The sequence below is a fragment of the Saimiri boliviensis genome, chromosome 16 (assembly GCF_048565385.1).
Source record: "Saimiri boliviensis isolate mSaiBol1 chromosome 16, mSaiBol1.pri, whole genome shotgun sequence".
NCBI classification, from domain to species: domain Eukaryota; kingdom Metazoa; phylum Chordata; class Mammalia; order Primates; family Cebidae; genus Saimiri; species Saimiri boliviensis.
The window spans coordinates 68,345,833-68,367,838 of record NC_133464.1 but is presented as its reverse complement, the minus strand read 5'-3'; the positions used below and the strand labels follow the sequence as shown (position 1 = coordinate 68,367,838).

Below are 22,006 nucleotides of genomic sequence, written 5' to 3'. Positions count from 1 at the left end.
TTAACCACATACAAATCACTTTCCTATAAAATAATGGTTAACATCTATTCCTTAATTCACAAAAATATCACAAAACCAAAATCATTCCCACGATATATTATTATTTAGTCTAGCTTTAATTCAAATGTTGAGAATGACGAATTTGAGAATTTCTTTCATACATAAATTGCTTTCCTTAATTCTGCAGGTGGGTAATCTGGCTGAGATAAGCACTGTCATGTTTCAACCTCAGAGAACAAAAAGCAATCAACAAGATAATGGAGAAGAAAACGCTGGCACGAAAAATAACACTGATGAGAAATAGGCATGTATTAAGTGCAATACTTATGACATCCCTGATGTCAAATGACCAAAATTTAGCCTTAAGCCACTAAAGCACATTTCCCTTTTAAAGCATATACTAGTATAGCACATTTCATTTCACTAAAAGTAATGTTAAACATGAATGTCTTGTAGACTATTTAAACAGCCAGTTAAAATGGCTAAAAAAACCCAATTGTTTTTTGTTATGACTCTTTTTGTGTCTCCCTCTTTTCATTTTCATCTTATGATATTTCACTCAAAAATTTAGTTACCCACCCCAAAGCACATTCCTCTCCCTTCTGCCAGGGTGTAAGAAATGTTAGCATTCTGTCAGTAGAAAATAAACACCGAAGAGGAATTAGCATGTTAATGAACAAAGACTAAGGAAGGTAATACTAACAGCATAAGGGAAAATGTAGACCATAAGCATCTGGTCACTTATCATGTACATGTATCATGTCAACCATCATATATTAAATCTTCCAGAGATTGAGTACTTTTGTTTTAGTATGTTTAACAATGTCAGTTTCGTGGGATTTAGTCTCTGTTCCTGGACTTTCTCTTACAATACGGTCACAGAAAAACAAACACTGGAGCATGGTTTACAGAGAAATACAAAACACATACAAACATCATAATAAAATAGCCATTTATATCACTATTAGAGAAATATTTTAGAGAAAACATACTTTCACTAGCGGCCTCAAATGCCATCATCCACTTATGTTCTTTAACTATCAACTTTGTTTTTCTAAAAGATGTGGTCTCGTTCTGTTGCCCAGGCTGGAGTGCAGAGGCATGATCATGGCTGCCAGCTGCAGTGAGCTATGATCATAGCTGTGGAGAGCTATGACTACAGCTGCAGATCACACCTCACTACAGCCCCGAACTCCTAGACTCAGTTGATCCTACATTCAAGTGATCCTTCCAAGTAGCTGGGACTACAGACTTGAGCCATCACGGTCAGATATAGTTTTTTCACTTTTGTGGAGATGGGGTCCTGCTGTGTTGCCCAGGCTGGTCTCAAATTCCTGGGCTCAAGCAATCCTCCCAACTTCAGCCCCCTGAATTGCTAGGATTATAGGGATGAGCCACTATACCCAGCAACTGTCAACTTGTAATACAAAAATACCTTCAAGCTGATAATCAAGAACACTTAGTGACTTCAAAAAGCTGACAGAATATTTCCATGCAACACAAAACAGTTCTATACACAACTTTACAGTTTTAAAGGTCTTTGCTGGCACTTGACTTTATAGTTAACACAATGACTACTGATATCAATGAAGTACTGTTTTTAGCTTATATATATTTTCAGTATCAGTATTACCTCACAAAACAGTAAAGAAATATCACTTCTGCTGTAGAATTCTCTAAGATGAACACCAAAACTGTGCAGGTAAAACATATTGAGAATCACATAATTTTTTAAGGCAACAGATAAAAATGTATACAATCCAGTGAAATTTATACATGTTCAGTGGAAAAGAGGATTACTCCTCTGATTCAATGAAGCATGTATCAGCTTTAGAGCAACAATACAAACCCACAAAGCAAGTTACTTTTTTTCTTTAAGTTTTTAGATGATTTGGTGACACAACTAGCATATACTTTTTTAGATGAAAATTGGTCACTTTGCAAATATACATTCTAAATTCCAAAATTACAATGAAACTTCTTTTCAAACAGTGGAATCCTAGTTTGTTGTTTGTCTTTACTGTCAGTGAGCTTATAGTTATTCTCTGTATTATTATAAATGAAGTCACCATTTAGTCACCCTAATACACATATGCTTTCTTTTTTTTTTTTTTTTTGAGACAGTTTTGCTCTGTCGCCCAGGTGGGAGTGCAGTGGCCCAATCTTGGCTCACTGCAGCCTCCACCTCCCAGGTTCCAGAAATTCTCCTGCCTCAGCCTCCCAAGTAGCTAGGATTACAGGCACATGCCACCACGTCTGGCTAATTCTTTTTTTTTTTTTTTGTATTTTTAGTAGAGATGGGGTTTCACTATATTGACCAGGCTGGTCTTGAACTCCTGACCTCAAGTGATCCACCCACCTAGGCCTCCCAAAGTACTAGGATTACAGGCGTGAGCCACTGCGCCTGGCCTGCACTTTTTTCTTCATAGAAGAAAACAAAACTAAAACTTCCCAAACTATGTTTAACTTATATTTTATAAAGACCCTTTAGGTTAACCATTTTGGAAATCTACATTGTTCTGAAGAAAAAGATATGCTTTCAAAACACTGCCTAGCAATTCGTAATCCTTTTTCTATTATAAAAATTAAAATTCAAAAGTTACTGCCACAGTGCTTATGGCAATAAACAAAATGTAAAATTTATCAAAAGACTAAATTAGTTTTATAAAACATAAACTTACTAAATAAATAAACACTGGATTCTCCGCAGAGAAAATTATTAAAAGGTTGCTTTGAGTGTTAAAATTTGTAGTATTAAATTACCCTCATATTTCAAACATTATTTTTTCTAAACCAAACCAGCTAATCAACTTTTTCTCCCCTTTGGGAACAAAAAGGATATTTAAGATATATTCCAAAACAGTAAAAACAACTTAGTGTTTCAATTCAGTTACAACAAACCCTGCTGATCCTGTGCATTTCACTGAGGTGCCACACGCACCCAAAAATCATCATCAGAAATAGAACTTGAACTTCCTGACTCAGACTCTGGCTCACTGAATCCACCTAAGTCCCATTCAGTGCTAGATTCACTTGGTATTTCTTCTTCTTCAGTGAGGAAACTCTGACCAGGTTCAAGGCAGGAAGGATAAACACGAGCAGAGAGGCAAAAAAAGTTAGAATCAAACTGCAAGAGGCCCAGTGTGGTACCTATATTAATCCATTGGTCTCCCCTAATATCATATTCATACACAGTCACCCGGTTCTTTTTCCATTGTGGGGTGCGAGAGGTGACGAGCAACAATTTTTGGCCATGCTTGATAATCCGGTAGTTATTGGTCTCTGACACCAAGGGAATATTATTCATTTGTCTCCATTCTGCCCTAACTGGGTTGTAGACCTTCATGACTGGGATGTCACAGATACAATAGATCTCCTCATTGAAGACACACGCTTCCTGAAAGTCATTGCGCTTCAGAGAAACGCACTTCAGCCACATATTATGGCTAGGATCATAACAGAACATGCGCTTACTGTTGAGAGCATAGAGATAGTCCCGAATTACCAATAGGTCAAAGGATAAAAACGAATGGGGCAGTGGAGCCACCAGTGCCCACTGGTTTCTCTTAACATTGTAGCATTCTACTTCCTTCAATTTAACTCCAGTAATAGGGTCTCGCCCCCCCAAAATGTAAATGTAGCCATTGAGGTATGCTACATCCATGCCCTCACGACACAGCATACGATCTGCAAGTTGGTGCCAACTATTCTGACCTGGTTTATACACCCAGAGATCTGTCCTGGGCTGGGCAGCTAGGTAGATGTCGTGCTCTGGAGAGATACAGACAGCTAAGGTAGTGACAGTCCTAGTGTGAGCAAGACAGGTCAAAGGTGAGGGCACTTTGTAAAGGTCCCCCGAGTACGGATCACAGCAAAGAAAGGGATCTCTGGGGTGTCCAAAGAAGATCAGCATCTCCTTGGCACACATACCCAGCCTCTGAGGTGGATTTTCTGCTGCAGGTACGACAGAGTTGTTGTTGTTGCTGCTGCTGCTGCTGCTGCTGCTGCTGCTGCTGTTTGGCACTGGCATCAGAGACTTGTACAACAAGTCACCATAGCGCATCTGCAGGGCCCCTTCAATAACGTCCAGGCAGTACTTCTTCACTATGGGCTTGGTCAGCAGCCCTTCTAAGTAGTCCTGATCTTCTTCAGTGAAGTGCATCCAGCGCACGCACTTGAAGACTTCTGCAGCACTGGGACCCCGCTCTTTGGGAGCAGCCTCCAGCCACTGCACTGCTACGTGGCACACTGTCTGCTCACTCTCCACGTCCAGATTATCCAGGCGCAGGACAGCCAACAGCTGGGCCAGGGTCAGATCTGCTAGAGTCTCCTCCCGAATCGAACCCATGTGACTGAGCTGCTTGAAGTTGTGAGCTATATAGGACTGGGCCTGAGATCGCAGCTTGCGATGGCCAAAGGCGTCTGCAAACTTGAGGATGGCAGTGCAGTTGGTCAGCTCCAGACGTCGGGCTAAGAAGGAGGCACAGGCTTCCCGCACATACTCCAGCTGTAGCATGTCAGAGGCCGCGTACAGGCGCTCCACGTTGGCCTCACTGAGAGACACACGACCCGTGTAGCAGTAATCGACCAGCACCTCGAAGGACTCGGCGTCCACATCGTGGATGGTCACACTGGCCTGCTGGCTCTCGTACATGCCACCTGTGAACATGCTCTTGAAGTAGGGACACGCAGCCGCTAGCACGTTGCGGTTGCAGGGGAACAGGCGACCCGTGCCAGGCCCGCTGCCAGGCGTCACCACCTCGATGGTCACATCACACAGCAGCCGCGCGTCATAGAAGGACTTGAGCTGTGCCAGCAGGGCGGCAGAATGGGCCGTGTCCTTTAGTTCCTCTGGACCCGTGAAAAAGGCCGAAACTGTGGGTATGTGAATCTTCTTGGGCCGCTTCCCACCGCGGGGACTGGCGAGGCGGCGAGAGCGCGGGGCGTCCTCCCGGGACTGCATGGTGGAGATGGCGACGGGCGCTGAAGGCGAGAACCGCTGCGGGACCCGGCTCTGGCTCCTCCTCACCCTTCCCTCGCTGACGCTAAGGTAGCAGCGTGTCCGAAGAAACCGGAGCACGAGCCCATTTACTGAATTCAGCCCAACCCCAAGGAGCCGCCTCCCTCTATCGTTTAGACAGTGGCTGACTCACCCTCTCTCACTCCCGCGTCCTTTCTCCGCCTCTGCTCGCCTTCACAGGAACCGCTGGCTTGGAGCCGCAGAAGCTGCTATCGCCGCGTGGGCGACAACACTAGGCGCCCAGGAGAACTACCGCTCCCAGGATGCCTTTTGCGCCCCAAGGGCTGCTGGGGCTCTAGGACCCCCGGGCCGAGACTGAGGGTAAGACACCGCTTTGCATGTTGGGAATAGTAGTTTGTGTAATATCGCGATTCTTCTCTGATGGTCCTTATTTTATTGACGACACTCGAGAGCGCCAATCTTCCTAGGTTCGATTTTGTGGTTTGGAAATCTGGTTCTGGAATCCAAAGTAGTCGCCTCGTTCTAGTATGTATTGTTTGACTTCTGTCTGAACTGTTTCTTCTTCTTTTGTGAAATGTGGGAACAGTAGTATTTCATAGGATTGTGTGAAGATTAAATGAGTTGGTTATAGGACGCTGTTAATATTTGTTGGTTTGTAGAATAGTCACTTCTTAGATTGTAAAGGTTCTATAAGTTTTAAGTTTTCTTCCAACCTTTATAAAAAAAAAAAAATGAAGCACCACTAATTTGAAATTATGAGCCTGTAGGAAAACGAAAAACAACCCCCGAAAACAGAAAACCTTGCAGCAGAAAATCCCTTTTAGGGGTGTGTGTGTGTTTTAATTAGTAGGTTTGATTCTTAGGTTTACAGAAAAATTGAGCAGAAGGGACCGGGAAGTTCTATATATCTCTTCCCACTTCGCAGTTCCCTTATTAACATTTTGTATTAGTGTATGCATCCGTTAGATGTGATTTTTTTTTTTTTTTTTTTTTTTTTTACTCACTATGCCTCTCCCTGATACCAAGAGAGAACTCAGAGTTTGTAGGATTGGTTGGCTGTTGCTGCTGAATTAGATCCCTGGCTTATCCACAACTGCCTGTCCTTACTTGCCATAACTAAAAGGAATTCACCTCCAATCGCCTGACTTTGAGACTTTTCGTCCATATCTGCATTTCAAAACCTGAAGTCCTCTCCAGCCTCTTCTCCCACTCTCCAATATTCAGTTCCCCTTTCCCCTTTTTACCCAAAAGAAAAGACATACTTTAGGGGGTCCTCACTACAAAATACAATGGAAGCCAGAGGCCTGGTGAGTAATTTAGCATCCTTTTAGACCCAATGGTGCAAGCATTTCTCCCCTTGCTTGTATGAAGTTGCTGCTCCATCAGAGCCGGCTTCATTTTGAGTCATTCACTCAACCTTTATGTACCCCATGCAGTTCAGACGTTAACAATTACTGAAAACACCAAACACGTTTCCACTTCTCGACTCACTTCCTGTGAAACCCTGCCACTGTCTTCCTCTCACATCGCTGTCCACCATAGTCAAAACAAGCCTCTCTTCTTCCCATTCCCTCTGAAAGACAACCTTGTGACTGTGTCACCATCACCCAGTCTCCTACATTTCCTCACCCCGATATCACCAGAACTCCTCTCAGAGAACTTGTTCTTTGTAGATGGTTCTTACCCCAGGAGTACAAATGGGGAATTTTAAGCAGAATACACTATTGCAGATTTTCAACAGCCTATGAAGCTGAAATCTCCACCTATGTTAATTTGGCCCAAATCATTGAACTCTTAAGCGCTCACTCAAACTTTTATGTTAGCACAAGATAAGGGAACTAACATTTATACAGACAGCCAGTTTACTTTTGGAATTGTACATGATTTTGGTATGCTATGGAATGAAAGTTTTATGACAACGGAGAAGTACCCATCAGAACCCAAGTCACTAGTGTATTTAAGTCTTTACAGCTATCCAAGCAATTAGCTATTCTCAAAAATCAAATCTCACACTAGTAGCTGGACTGACAAAGCTAAAGGAAACTTAACTGGCTGAAAATATGCTAAGGTTGCTGCTTCTCAAGAAAACACCTCCTGAATCACTTGTATACTTCCCCTTGCTCAACCTATTCTTTTTTTTTTTTTTTTGAGATGGAGTTTCGCTCTTGTTACCCAGGCTGGAGTGCAATGGCGCGATCTCGGCTCACCACAACCTCCGCCTCCTGGGTTCAGGCAATTCTCCTGCCTCAGCCTCCTGAGTAGCTGGGATTACAGGCACGTGCCACCATGCCCAGCTAATTTTTAGTATTTTTAGTAGAGACAGGGTTTCACCATGTTGACCGGGATGGTCTCGATCTCTTGACCTCGTGATCCACCCACCTCGGCTTCCCAAAGTGCTGGGATTACAGGCTTGAGCCACCGTGCCCGGCCTGCTCAACCTATTCTAAAGACAGAAACTCTTAAGAAATTTGAGACATAACAACTGCCAGCACCTGAGGCTGAAAAAGTGAAAAAGAAACAAGCTAATAGTTTTATCAACTCAGGTGGGTCTTGGAGACACCCAGACAACTGTTTGATATCTCTTGGTCCCTTACCCAGAATTTATTCTGCAGCCTCCATGAGATTACACATTATGGCAAAGAAAATCTTACAGATCTCCTCTACAAACATTGTTAGGGATGTCCTAATATTGAGCAGGTAACTTCAACTTGCCCCATCTGCCAGAAACACGATCCTAGTCAACATGTAAAGTGGGGTAGGGATAAGAGCCAACTCTGTGGTCCTAGTTTTCATTGGAAAATATATTCAGCTCTCAAAATCTCATGGGTACAAATACATTCTAACCATAGTTGGCATGTTTTCAGCGTGTTTAAAAGCTTTTCTCTGTAAACAAGCTACTATCACCACTGAAGTTAAGCTCCAGAAAGAATTTTCCCCTCTTGGGGATCTCTATCTCCAGTGGAGGAACTCCCTTCAGTACTAAGGTTATTCAGGATCTTCAACAAGTACTTCCACTGTTACAAAAACGGCAATCTCCTTACCAGTCCTCTGGAAAAATGAAACAAGCAGGCCATTGGTACTCTTAAATTCAAACTAGCCTAAATCTCTAAGGAACTCAGCCTGCCCAGAGTCTCAGGCCTCTTGGTGCTTGACTCTTCTGTTATCCCCAATTTCTCAGCATGTACTAAATGAAACTTAATTCTTAACCTGATTAATGAGTCTCTTGAAATTTCCTAACTCAATGACTCCACTTTCTCAGGATCAAGTGTAGGAAAAAATGTAGGAGCACTTTTATCCCTAATAACCACCATTTTCTCTTCCACCACCCTAACCAGCCTTAGAAACTGTGTTCAGTTCCACACAAAGACTCTGCTCTCCTGAGGGATCCACCCAGTTGTTAATCCCAGTAATTGCTAATAATTACTATACCTCAAACTCCAACTGTTCCCCTGTACCACTTTTCATGCCTTCCCCAAGGGTATTTGGACTGATTGTCTGGGACTTCAAAATATTTAAAACCACTATCCCATCTGTCAATGGTATGTCCTTCTGGAATTACCTCCAAATTGAGGCAACTACAGGGAATTGGGGAAAACTTTCTAGGGATATCAATGACTCTTTTCATGTGCACCGTGAGGGCCCTTCACACCCACTATGGCACTAATACATTTAAAAAGGGTAGTTGAAAAAAAAAAAAAAGATAGTTCAAGCCTCTCCTTTACCTTTGTAGAAGGAGAAAATTATACCACTTTGGCCCTGGAAGCACAGCAAATAAGCTTAAACGCACAGACTCAAGTTGTCATGCCTAATCCTACAACTTTCAGTTTCCTTCTAAGACAGGGAGATATCTGTGCCATAGCCAAAATCTCTTGTTGCACTCGAATAAACACAACAGGATATGTGAATGCTTAGTTACTAAACTCAAGGAAAAGGCTAGTTGGCTTTCTGAGGTAGATTCAAAGACCCTGAGACGTGTTCTCCTACACAAGATTTAGAAATAGAAGATCCTGGTTTTGAGCTGTATTACAAACATTACTAATTGACATAGTTTGGTTATTTGTCCTCACCTAAATCTCATGTTAAAGTGTGATCCCCAGTGTTGGAGGTGGGGCCTGCTGTGAGGTGTTTGGATCGTGGTGGCAGATCCCTCTTGAATGATGTGTGCCATCTGTCCCCTTGGTGATAAGTGAGCTCCCAGTTTGAGTTCCCACAAGATTTGATTGTTTAAAATTATGTGGTATCTCACCCACCCATCCTCTCTCTAGCTTCTGCTTTCACCATGTGACATGCCTGCTCCCACTTCCCCTTCCATCATGATTGTAAGCTTCCTGAGGCTTTCCCAGAAACCAAGCAGATACTAGTACCATGCTTCCTGTAAAGCCTGCAGACTCTGAGCCAATTTAGCCTCTTTTCTTTATAAATTACCCATTCTCAGGTATTTCTTTATAGCAATGAAAGAATGGCCTAATACAGGAATTATTTTCCTGATTGTAGTCTTATATACCTTGCAGTTGGGCAGTACATTATGCCTAGTCTTAAGTGCTGCTACACAGCCATTTTTCTTCACAAATTTTTCAACAATATATCATGATCTGGTAGACCAAAGGGTAACTCTGCTTCCAACTGACTTCCCAGACAGAATTTCAGTCTGAACTGACTTTACCCATGGAGATCAAGATCATGGTGTTAAGAAATTCGACAAAGTTGTGTTTTCCTAAATCTCCCTACTCTTTTGTGCTCTGGGAAATGGCTTATACAATAAACCATCCTTCCCAAATGATGTAGAGGACTTTCTGTCCACTTTTTCTCATGCCTACCGTAAGACTCACTGATGACCTCCCTACCTTGTTTGCCTGTGAAAAGGTCAAACACAACCTTTCCATTTTTGACTGAACCTGCTGGCAAGACCAGACACAAATCTCCCACTTCCTGTTATTTATCTCATGAATCATTAGCTGAAACTAGAGCTATTAGTCCACCACATGCCCCCCAAAACCCCAAACTAGCTAGACAGAAAGATAAATATTTTTTGTGCAGCTGACTGAGATGTCCTCTGTTTACAAAAACAATCCCAACTATAAATCATTCCATTTAAAACAAGTCTACTCCTCCCTATAAAGTATAAGGTAAAAGCATTTTGCCAAGCACCCTAATCTTTGAATGTGGGGTGCTCTCCCTATTGCAATAGCCTGAATAAAATCAATTTATTTGCTTGTTTGGTTGATAATACCTGCCTTATACCATATGCAAAAATTAATTCAAGGTAAATATTAGTACTGTGGTGTTATGATACATATGTATGTTTTCATCCACGGTCCTGGTTCATAACTTCCATAGCCCTTGTTACAGTTTTTGTTCACAATCTTCGGTGTGTTAGGCCTCAGGGGCAGGCCTCAGGAAACAATCTCTCTGACTTTCTCTTACTCTCCTTTCACCTGCCCCAAAGCAGGACTCTCATTTTCCATCACCTTTCTGGTTGTAGGTCATAAGACCTTCATTCCAGAAAGAATCTTGCTCTGTTCTCTGGGGGAAGAAATGGTGATGTCATGAGGCTTCCATAAATACCCAAGAGGACTGGGTTCAGAGAGCTTCCGGATAGCTGAACACATGGAATTTCCTAGAGAGTGTTCTGCCTAGAGAGGGCATGGAAACTCCATGCTCCTTCCCTTGTACACCTTGCTCTGTGTGTCTCTTCATATGTATCCTTTGTGATATCATTTATAATGAACCAGTAAATGTTTATCTTAGTTTTGTGTACTGCTCCAGCAAATTAACCAAACCCAAAGGGGGGTCGTGGGAACCTCAACTTGAAGCTGATCTGTTCCAGGCTGGGCACAGTGGCTTACACCTGTAATCCCAGCGCTTTGGGAGGCTGAGGTGAGCAGGTCACTTGAGGCCAAGAGTTCAAGACCGGCCTGGCCAACATAGCGAAACCCCATCTCTGCTACAAATATAAAAAATTAGCTGGGCATGGTAATGCAGGCCAGTAATCCCAGATCCTGAGTAATCCCAGGCTGAGGTATGAGAATCGCTGGAACCTGGGTGGTGGGAGTTGCAGTGAGCCAAGATCGCACCACTGTACTCCAGCCTGGGCGACAGAGTAAGACTCTGTCTCAAATAAATAAATAAATAAATAAGGGCCAGGCACGGTGGCTCACACCTTAATCCCAGCACTTTGGGAGGCTGAGGCGGGTTGGTCATGAGGTCAAGAGATCAAGAACATCCTGGCCAACACGGTGAAACCCGTCTCTACTAAAAAAATACAAAAATTAGCCTGGTATAGTGGTGCGTGCCTGTAGTTCCAGTTACTCAGGAGGCTGAGGCAGGAGAATTACTTGAACCAGGGAAGCGAAGGTTGCAGTGAGCCAAGATCACGCCACTGCACTCCAGCCTGTCAACAGAGCAAGACTCTGTCTCAAAAATAAATAAGTAAGTAAATAAATAAATATATAAGAAGTTCAGAGGCCTGAACTTGTGACCAGAGATGGGTGGATGGGAACAGGCAGTGGGCAGTCTTGAGGACTGCCTCAACGTGTGGGATGTCACACTATCTCCGGATAGACAGTGTCAGAATTGAATTGGAGGACACCTAGCTGGTGTGTGCTGCTTGGTGTGTGGGAAAAACCTCCACACATTTGGTCACAGAAGTTTTCTTCTGTGTTGGTGATTGTTGTTGTGGTATGTGAGCAGAGGAAAAACATGGCTTGAAACCCAAACAGCTACTGAACAGAAAAGCTAAAACTATGAAGCTTCTAAAAGGTAACAAGAAAACTATGTGTGTGACTTTAGGGTAAGCAAAGATTCTGTAGGAAACAAACCAATAAACCATTAATCATAAGAGAAAAAAAACTGACAAACTGAATTTCATCAGAACTAAAATCTTCTCATCAAAAGACACTGATACAAAAGGAAAACATAAGTGACAGGGAAAAATTTTTACTCTATATATGCACATGACAGGGTTTTGTGTAGGAATGCCCAGTGGACTTGCCTGTGCACTGAGATGATGGCTTGGAGCCACAGGAAATTCATGCCCTGTGCAGTGAGGAAAAGCCTGGCCTCTTCAGCTCATGTGTGGTGGCCTGTTATCCAGTCTGTGACGTGGGAGGCTGTTGGCAAGACTCCCTCTCACTTTGCTGAGTTTTTTTTTTTTCTTTTTCCTTTTTGTCCAGTACATTCTGCTTCCCCCACCTTTCAATGTGTCCATGTGCCTAATTTTTCCTGGTCATGTGACAAGAACCCAGTTTTAGCTGAACTAAGGAACAAAAATTCTGTATCAATTGGATTGTTTGTCTAATTGTTGAGTCTTGAGAGTTCTTTATGTATTTTACATATTAATTCTTTGTCAGATATGTGATTTTAAAATATTCCCCCATCTGTAACTTGTCTTTTCATTCTCTATGCATGAACTTTCACAGAACAAACTTTAAAATTTTGATAAGGTCAAATTTATCAATCTTTGCATTTTTTGGCATGTATTTTCAGTGTTAGGGCTAAGAATTATATCACTAGCCCTAGATACTAATCCCCTCCCTGGGTCCATGTGTTCTCATTGTTCAATACCTGCCTATGAGTGAGAACACGTGCTGTTTGGTTTTCTGTTCTTGTGTCAGTTTGCTGAGAATGATGGTTTCCAGGTTCATCCATGTCCCTACAAAGGACATGAACCCATCGTTTTTTATGGCTGCATAGTATTCCATGGTGTATATATGCCACATTTTCCCTGTCCAGTCTATCATCAATGGGTATTTGGGTTGGTTCCAAGTCTTTGCTATTGTAAACAGGGCTGCAGTGAACATATGTGTGCATGTGTCCTTGTAATAGAACAATTTATAATTCTTTGGATATATACCCAGTAATGGGATTGCTGGGTCAAATGAAGTGTACCATTCTGATTCCTTTCTCAGTATCTTTTTGTATATATTTTATTTTTTGTGAGTACTCTGAGCTCAGATTACAAAAAACATCCTAAATATATAAAAATTCAGTTTGAATTGATATCAATTAAGTTTTAGTAGAATACAAAAAAAAAAATCTATCCTATACAGCTTTGTTATTGTCACAAATGACATCGTTTTTTTTTTTTTTTTTTGCGATGGAATTTCCCTCTCGTTACCCAGGCTGGAATGCAATGGTGTGATCTTGGCTCACCACAACCTTCACCTCCCGGGTTTAAACGATTCTCCTGCCTCAGCCTCCCAAGTAGCTGGGATTACAGGAATGTGCCACCATGCCCGGCTTATATTTGTATTTTTAGTAGAGACAGGGTTTCTCCATGTTGATCAGGCTGGTCTCAAACTCCCAACCTCAGGTGATCCACCCACCTCAGCCTCCCAAAATGCTGGAATTACAGGCATGAGCCACTGCGCCCCAACACGCATTGCATCTTTTATACTTTGTGTGCCCATTAGCTTACTTTATAATTGTTTTCTACATTTGTCTCTTGAATAACATAGGAAACAATAGGCCTGGGTTCAGAGGCTCACACCTGCAATCTCAGTAACTTGGGAGGCCAAAGCAGGAGAATCACTTGAGGCCAGGAGTTCAAGTCCAGCCTGGGCAATATAGCAAGATCCCCATCTCTACAAAAAAATTAAAAAGTTAGCAGGATGCGGTGTTGTGTACCTGTAGTCCCAGCTCCTTGGGAGGCTGAGGTCAGAGGACCACTGAGCTTAGGTGTTCAAGGCTGCAGTGAGCTGTCATCATGCCACTTCACTCCAGCCTGGCTGACAGATTAAGAACCTGTCTCAAAAAAAAAAAAAAAAAAAGAAAAGAAAAGAAAAAAAAGGAAAGAAAGAAATTAAAAATATATATATATATAGGAAACAGAATGAAGACCGTATACCAAAAATACAATAATACTGACCTATGTAGCTACCTATATTGGAGTTCTTGATTTTGTCATATGTTTTCATGTTACTGCTTAGCATTCTTTCATTTCAGCCTATAGGACTCCCTTTAACATTTCTTACAGGACAAGTCTACTAGCAACAAACTCCTTCCATTTTTTGTCTGGGAATGTCTTAATTTCTCCTTACTTTTTGAAGGAAAGTTTTTGAGAAGTAAGATTTTTGGGTGACGGGATTTTTTTCTTTCAGTACTTATTCTACTGCCTTCTGGCCTATATGGTTTTTAACGACAAATTGGCTGTTAATTGTATTGAAAAATCCCTTTTATGTGATGAATTGCTTCTCTTTTGCTACTTTCAAGATTCACTTTGTTGACCGGGCACAGTGGCTCACGCCTGTAATCCCTGCACTTTGGGAGGCCAAGGTGGGTGGATCACAAGGTCAGGAATTCGAGACCAGCCTGGCCAACATGGTGAAATCTTGTCTCTACTAAAAATACAAAAATTAGCTGGGTGTGGTGGCAGATGCCTGTAGTCCCAGCTTCTTGGGAGGCTGAGTCAGGAGAATTGCTTGAACCTGGGAGGCAGAGGTTGCAGTGAGCTGAGCTTGCTCCACTGCACTTCAGCCTGGTCAACAGAGCAAGACTTGAATTAAAAAAAAAAACAAAAAACAAGATTAACTTTGTCTTTTATTTTCAACAGTTTGAGAGTGTCTCAGTGTGAGACGTTTTGAGTTTGTCCTACTTGAAGTTTGTTAAACTTCTTGGATGCATACATTCATGTATTTCATCAACATTGGAGAGTTTCTGGTCATTATTTCCTCAAATATTATTTCTCTCCTTTTCTCTCTATGTCTTCTCTTTTGAAACTACCATAAAGAGGATGTTGGTATTCCATGAGATCTCTTTGACTCAGTTAATTTTTTTCTTCATTCTTTTGCTTTCTGATCCTCAGAATAGGTCATTTCAATAGTGCTATCTTTGGTTTGCTGAGCTTTTTTCTCAAATCTGCCACTGAAACTCTCTAGTGATAGTTTAATTTCAGTTATTACCCTTTTTTTTTTTTTTTTTTTTTTTTTTTGAGACAGAGTCTCACTCTGACACCCAGGTTGGGAGTGCTTTGGAGTGCTGTGGCACGATCTTGGCTCACTGCAACCTCTGCCTCCTGGTTTAAGTGATTCTCCTGCCTCAGCCTCCTGAGTAGCTGGGATCACAGGCACATGCCACCATACGCAGGTACTCTTTTTGTGTTTTTAGTAGAAATGGGGTCTTACCATGTTGGCCAGGCTGGTCTTGAACTCCTGACCTCAGGTTGATCTGCCTGCCTCAGCCTCCCAAAGTGCTGAGATTACAGACGTGAGCCTCCATGCCCAGACTCAGTTATTGTACTTTTCAGCTCCAGAATTTTTATTTGGTTCCATTTTAAAATTTTCTCTATTTTTATTAACATTCCCATTTTGTTAATGTGTTGTTTTCCCAGTCTCCTTTAAACCTTTGTCTATGGTTTCCTTTAACTCTGAGCATAATTAAGACAACTGATTTAAAGTCCTCAGAAATGGTTTATGTCATAGTCTACAAGTGAGTGGACCATACTTTTTTGTTTCTTGTATGTCTTATAATTTTTTTGTTGAAAATTGGACATTTTGAATAGTATAATGTGTTAACTCTGGAAATCAGAATTTTCACCTTCCCCATAGTTTGTTGTTGTTCATTGTTGAAGCCTGCAGTCATCTTGTTTAGTGACGTTTCCAAACTATTTTAACAAAGACTGTATTCTTTATAGTGTGTGCTCACTGAAGTCTGTATTTTGTTATCTCAGTTGTTAACCAAGTGTCTTGACAGAGATTTCCTTAAATGCCTGGAACCAAAGAAAAAGAAAAAAAAAAAAAAGTCTCTTGCAGGTCGCCTGTAAGTGTGAGTACTCCTTTGATATTAAGCAAAGTTGTCCCCCAACTCTGCCTTAGCCTTCACCTCCTGCTTGCATGGAGCCTAAAGATTAGCCAACAGTGCAAGCCCAGAGTTGTCTCTGGTCTTTTCTGAGCAAGCAACTGGTTCTAGGCATGTGTGTTAAATTCCGTTTTCACTGGTACACGCGGTAGTGTTTCAAAGCTCTTATTACCTCAAGAATCTTTCATCATAGCCTACTCTTTACCAACCTTTGGTTCTTCTCAGGCTTTGCCCTATTTGCCCTCTCTTGTCGCAGGAGAACATAGGAGACATGAACAGTGAAAGGCTTTTTTCACATTCTTCCTGGAAAGGTGCTATAGCCTAATGGGGGCAAAACAAAGGTCAGCCTTTATACTGATTGCTCAAGGAGCTTCCAGGCATGTCAAATTGCATAGTGCAATTTTTTTTAAGAACAGGTTTGTATTGGCTCTCTAGCATCAGCAGCATGCACCAGAATATCAGACTGCCACCCCCTAGCCACTGCCAAGCTGGGAATGGAAATGGTAGGTGGGTAACCAAGAACTCAAACATTTTCTTAATAAAATTTAGCAGGCTTATTCTTTATTAAGCACTCCCCTCAATGTGATAAGATTTTGATGAGATTACAGAGTTCTAAAAAAGTTTATTCAGTCATTTTCCTCACTTAACCGTTGCTTCAGTGGAGGGACATTTAATAATGTAGCTCCTAGAGATTTAAAAATTTTGTTTAAATATTGAGGCAGAGCCTCACTATATTGCTCAGGCTTGTCATAAACTACTGGCCTCAAGTGATCTTCCTGTCTTGGCCTCCCAAATTATTGGGATTGCAGACATGAGCCACCATGCCCACCCCCCATCCACCTTTTTTTTTTTTTTTTTTTTTGACAGAGTCTCACTCTGTTTCTCAGGTTGGAGTGCAGTGGTGTGATCTTGGCTCACTGTAACATCTGCCTCCCCAGTTCAAGCAGTTATCCTACCTTAGCCTCCTGAGTAGCTGGAACTACAGGCACATGCCACCACACCTAGCTAATTTTTGTATTTTTAGTAAAGTTGGGGTTTCACCATGTTTGGCAGGCTGGTCTCAAACTCCTGACCTCAAGTGATCCACTCATTTTGGCCTCCCAAAATGCTGGGATTACAGGTGTGAGCCACTGCACCTGGCCAGCACCTCGCCTTTTTTTAAAAACCATGAATGAGGCCGGTCAAGGTGGTTCATGCCTGTAATCCCAGCACTGTGGGAGGTTGAGGTAGGTGGATCATGAAGTCAGGAGTTCAAGATTAGCCTGACCAATATGTTGAAACCCCTTCTCTACTTAAAATACGAAAATTATCCGGGTGTGGTGGCGGGCACCTGTAATCCCAGCAACTCGGGAGGCTGAGGCAGGAGAATCGCTTGTACTGGGGAGGTGGAGGTTGCAGTGAGCCAAGATTGCACCACTGCACTCCAGCCTCGGCGACAGAGTGAGACTCCATCTTAAAAAAAAAAAAGAAATGAATGTGTGTTGGAATTTGACACTTGCTTTATCTGTGTCAATTGATAGGATCATATGACTTTTTTTTTTTTTTTTTTTTAGCTGTTGATCGGATGGATTACATTGATTTTTAAAATGAACTAGCCTTGTATACCTGGCATAAATACCTATTGGGCAATGCTATGAAGTGCATGTTTGTGTCCCCTCAAAATTCATATGCTGAAATTCTAATTCCTTAGTGTTAGGAGGCAGGACCTTTGGGAGGTCATGAGAGTGGAGCCTTCACGAATGGGAATAAGGCCCTTATAAGAGAGTTTATAGGGCCCTTAAAAGAGAGATTATATCTCTCTCATGTTTCCTCCCATGTGAGGATACAATGGGAAGAGGGTGATCTGTAAACCTGGAAGACTGCCTTCCCCAGACACTGGAACTTCTATCTCTCTATTCTTGAATTTCCCAACCTCCAGAACTATGAGAAATAAATGTTTGTTCTTTGCGTCACCCAGCATTTGATATTCTTTTATAGCAGCCTGAATTAAGACAGTCATAGTGCATAATATGTTTATTATTGTATTCAGTTTGCTTATATGTTGTGGAGGACTTTTGCATCTATGTTCATGAAAGTTATTGTTATGTAGTTTTTTTGTTTCTTTGTTGTTGTTTTAATTTTTTTGTACTAGTTTTGATATTTGTGTGATACTAGCCTCACAAAATGAATTGGGGAGTATTCTCTCTTTTTTCTGGAAAAAGATGGTGAAAATGTGTTGTTATCTCTATAAATGTTTGGTAGAATTTTCCAGTGAAACCATCTGGGCCTGAGATTTCTTTTTTAGGAGCTGTTTAAAAACAAATTGTTTATTTAATGGTTAATATAGGGCCATCCACATTATCTAGTTCATCTTGGTTGTATTTGTGATTCCTCTAAAGCATTCATTACTTGTAAGTTTTCAGTAAAATAAACTGTTTTAGAGTGTAAAAGTTTGTGTAACATTTTCTTATTATCTTAGTGGCTACAGTATATGAAGTGACATCCCGTGTTTTATTCCTCATATTGGCAATATCTATTTTCCCTTAATGTTTGGATTCTTTAAAGACGTTTATAAATTTTATTAATTTGAAAAAGAAAGTCTTTTATTTCACTAAATTTTTCTCCTCTGCTATTTCTTATTTCTAATTTCATTAATTACTGTTCTGATCTCTATTTTTTTTTTTTTTTTTTTTTTAGAAAGAGAGACGCTCACTCTGTCACCCAGGCTGGAGTGCAGTGGTGCAGTCATAGCTCACTGTAGTCTCGAACTCCTGGGCTCAAGCAATTCTCCTGCCTCAGAGTAGCTGGGACTACAGGACACACCACCATGCCTGACTAATTTTGAAAATGTTTTGTAGAGATGAGATCTTGCTATGTTGCCCAAGCTGGTCTTGAAATCCTGGCTCAAGTGATCCTCCTTGCCTTGGCTTTCCAAAGTGCTGGGATAACAGTTACGAGCCACCATGCCTGACTTCCTTCTTTTTGATTGCTTTGGGTTTATTTTCCTCTGCTTTCTCTAGTGCCTGATGGTAGGAGCTTAGATTGACTTAAGTCCTTCTTTCATGTTTAATATAAACATTTAATGCTACAGTTTTGCTCTCAAAAATCCTTTAGTTGTATCCAACATATTTTGGTATGTTGTATTTTCATATTGCTTCAGTTCTGTTTTTAACTTGAGATTTTTCTCTTTGTCCCAGTAATGGTTCAAAATGTGTGTTGTTCAATTTCTGGGTGTTTAGAGAGTTTCCTATTGTCTTTGTTATTGATTACCTGTTTGATTCCAATATTGTCAGAAAATATGCTACATATACTTTGATTTACTTTACATTTGTTGAGATTGTTATATGGTTCAGGACATGGTCTTTCTTGATGAATCCTCTAATGAACAATATTTTTAAAAAAGTGTTCTCTGCTTATTGGGTGGAGTGATATGTCACTCCATGACTAGTTGATTATATTAGTCAGATCTTCTATATCGTTGCTGATTTACTGTCTAGTAGCTTTGTCAGTTGCTGTGAGATCCTGTTGAGTTTTCCAATAATAATTGTAGCATTGTCTGTTTTTCCTTTTAACTCTATCAGTTTTGCATTTTAAGGCTCTGCTTTTTGGTTTATACACATTTGAAATCACTATGTCTTCCTTGTCAGTTGAACTTTTCATTAACATGTATTATCTCTCTCAGTCATCTAGTAGCTTTTTTTTTTTTTGCTTTTAAATTCACTATTTCAGATACTAATGTAGTCACTCTTATTTTAAAACATTAATATTTGCATAATACATCTTTTTCCATGTTTCTTTTAACCAAACTCTATAATTGAATTTGAATTTAGTTTCTTATAAACAGAATACAAGTTGGTTATTGTTTTTGTCCACTCTGTTTACCTGTATCTTGTGTTTGGTTGTTGTTGTTGTTTTTGTTTTTGTTTTTGTTTTTTGAGATGGAGTCTCACTTGTCATTTTTAGGCTGGAGTATAATAGCACGACTTTGGCTCATGGCAACCTCCGCTTCCTGTGTTCAAGTGATTCTCCTGCATCAGCCTCCCAAGTAGCTAGGATTATAGGCACACACCACCATGACTGGCTAATTTTTGTATTTGTAGTAGAGACGGGGTTTTGCCGTGTTGCCCAGGCTGGTCTCAAACGCCTGACCTCAAGTGATCCGCCTACCTTGGCCTCCCAAAGTGTTGGGATTACAGACGTGAGCCACTGCGCCCTGCCTGCTTACCCATATCTTTGATTTGTGTATTTGGACCATTTGCATTTAAGGTAACTGCTAGCACTTACATCTCTCATTTCATTATTTTCTCTTGTTTCTTCTGATTCTTGCTCTTCTTTTTCTCTTTTCTTGCCTTCTCTGGGGTTACTTGAACATTTTTGGGCATGCAGCTTGATTTATTTGTAGTTTTCTTTAGTGTATCTCTTTGGCTTGTAGTGGTTGCTCTGGTGTTAAAATATACGTTGTGACTTAACAGAGTCTATTCTTAGGTTTTACCATTTTGAGTGAAGTGTGGAAACCCTTTGCCTTTCCGCTTTTAATCATCACTATCTTGAGTATCAGATGATGTTATAATTTTTGTTTCTTTTTTTTAATTGCAATTTTTAAAATTGGAAAACAAATATACAACTTGAAATGGCTTTGGGGCAAGTTGTACCATAAGCAAATTTTCTTCAAGTGGCTAAACAAAGTTTAAAAAGTAAGTAACAATTAAAAAGAAAAATCTTTGGCTGGGCGCGGTGACTCACACCTGGGAGAAACCCCGTCTCTACTAAAAATACAAAATTAGCCAGGTGTGGTTGCACATGCGTGTAATTCCAACTACTCGGGAGGCTGAGGCAGAAGAATCGCTTCAACCCAGGAGGCAGAGGTGGTGGTGAGCCAAAATCGCGCCAAGGCAATCCAGCCTGGGCAACAAGAGCGAAACTCCGTCTCAAAAAAAAATATATATATATATTTTCTGGTATAGTACCAGCAGTACAAAAAAAAGTAGTGTGCAAGTACTGAGATAGTACGCCCATTTTGCAATAGTGCAACTTGTAAGTACATATTGTTGAATGTCTATATAGTCCATGCATGGTTACAACTACACACTTTAACATGTGTATTTTAATGTATTTCCCTCATTCTGCTATTCCTTTTTCCTTCCTAATCTTCTGATATATTTTACCATTTGTTTTCTATTTAAAGAACTTTCTGTAGCCAATCTTTAAGGATAAGTCTGCAGGCAACAAATTGTTTTATTTTTCATTCATCTGAGAATGTCTTTACTTCCCCTTCATTCCTAGAGAATAATTTTGCTAGGTGTGAACTTTGCAGTGGAAAGTTCTTTTATTTTAGCAATTAAAAAATGCTGTACCAGCTGGGCAAGGTGGCTCACTTCTGTAATCCCAGTGACTCCACAGCCCAAGGTGGGAAAACCATTTGAGGCCAGGAATTTAAGGCCAGCCTGTGCAACACAGCAAGATCTTGTCTCGGGTCCAGGGGGAGGGAAACTTAGCCGGGCATGGTGGTGCTCACCTGTTGTCCCAGCTACTCATGAAGCTGAGGTGGGAGGATCACTTGAGCCAAGAAGTTGGAGGCTTCAGTGAGGCATGATTGGGCCACTTCACTCCAGTCTAAGTGACAGAGTGAGACCCACTCTTAAAAAAAAGATGCTAGCCGGGCGCGGTGGCTCAAGCCTGTAATCCCAGCACTTTGGGAGGCTGAGGTGGGTGGATCACGAGGTCGAGAGATCGAGACCATCCTGGTCAACATGGTGAAACCCCGTCTCTATTAAAGATACAAAAAATTAGCTGGGCATGGTGGCACGTGCCTGTAATCCCAGCTACTCAGGAGGCTGAGGCAGGAGAATTGCCTGAGCCCAGGAGGCGGAGGTTGCGGTGAGCCGAGATCGCGCCATTGCACTCCAGCCTGGGTAACAAGAGCGAAACTCCGTCTCAAAAAAAAAAAAAAAAAAAAAAGATGCTGTGCCACTTCCTTCTGTTCTCTGTGGTTTCAGATGAGAAATTGACTGTCATTCAAATAGGTGTTATCTTACAAATAATCCGTCATTTTTCTCTGGCTGCTTTTAAGGATTTTTTCTTTGTTTTAAGAAGTTTAACTGCTTAATTTTGCACTTAGATTTTAAGAAGTTAATTTTGATGTGTCTTGGAATGGATTTCTTTAGGTTCAACCTGTTGGGATTTGCTCAGATTCTTGAATCTGCAGTTTTGTGTTTTTCAACAAATTTGGGAAGTTTCAGCAGTGATTTTTCA

General features: G+C 41.1%; 1 protein-coding gene and 1 long non-coding RNA gene across 2 annotated transcripts in view; one reads left to right on the top strand and one right to left on the bottom strand.

The window, feature by feature from the left end:
• Positions 1 to 2,096: 2,096 nt before the first annotated feature.
• On the bottom strand, positions 2,097 to 5,274 carry KBTBD6 (kelch repeat and BTB domain containing 6). The gene has a single exon (XM_003934391.4). It carries the CDS (start codon positions 4,961 to 4,963, stop codon positions 2,921 to 2,923), a length of 2,043 nt encoding a protein of 680 aa, XP_003934440.2. The 5' UTR covers positions 4,964 to 5,274; the 3' UTR covers positions 2,097 to 2,920.
• A 104-nt stretch (positions 5,275 to 5,378) lies between these two features.
• Positions 5,379 to 22,006, top strand: part of LOC141581649 (uncharacterized) — a 69,395-nt gene continuing 52,767 nt past the window's right edge. Inside the window, exon 1 of the long non-coding RNA XR_012514417.1 lies at positions 5,379 to 5,506. This is a non-coding gene — a long non-coding RNA (uncharacterized LOC141581649). The remainder of the gene's footprint in view (positions 5,507 to 22,006) is intronic.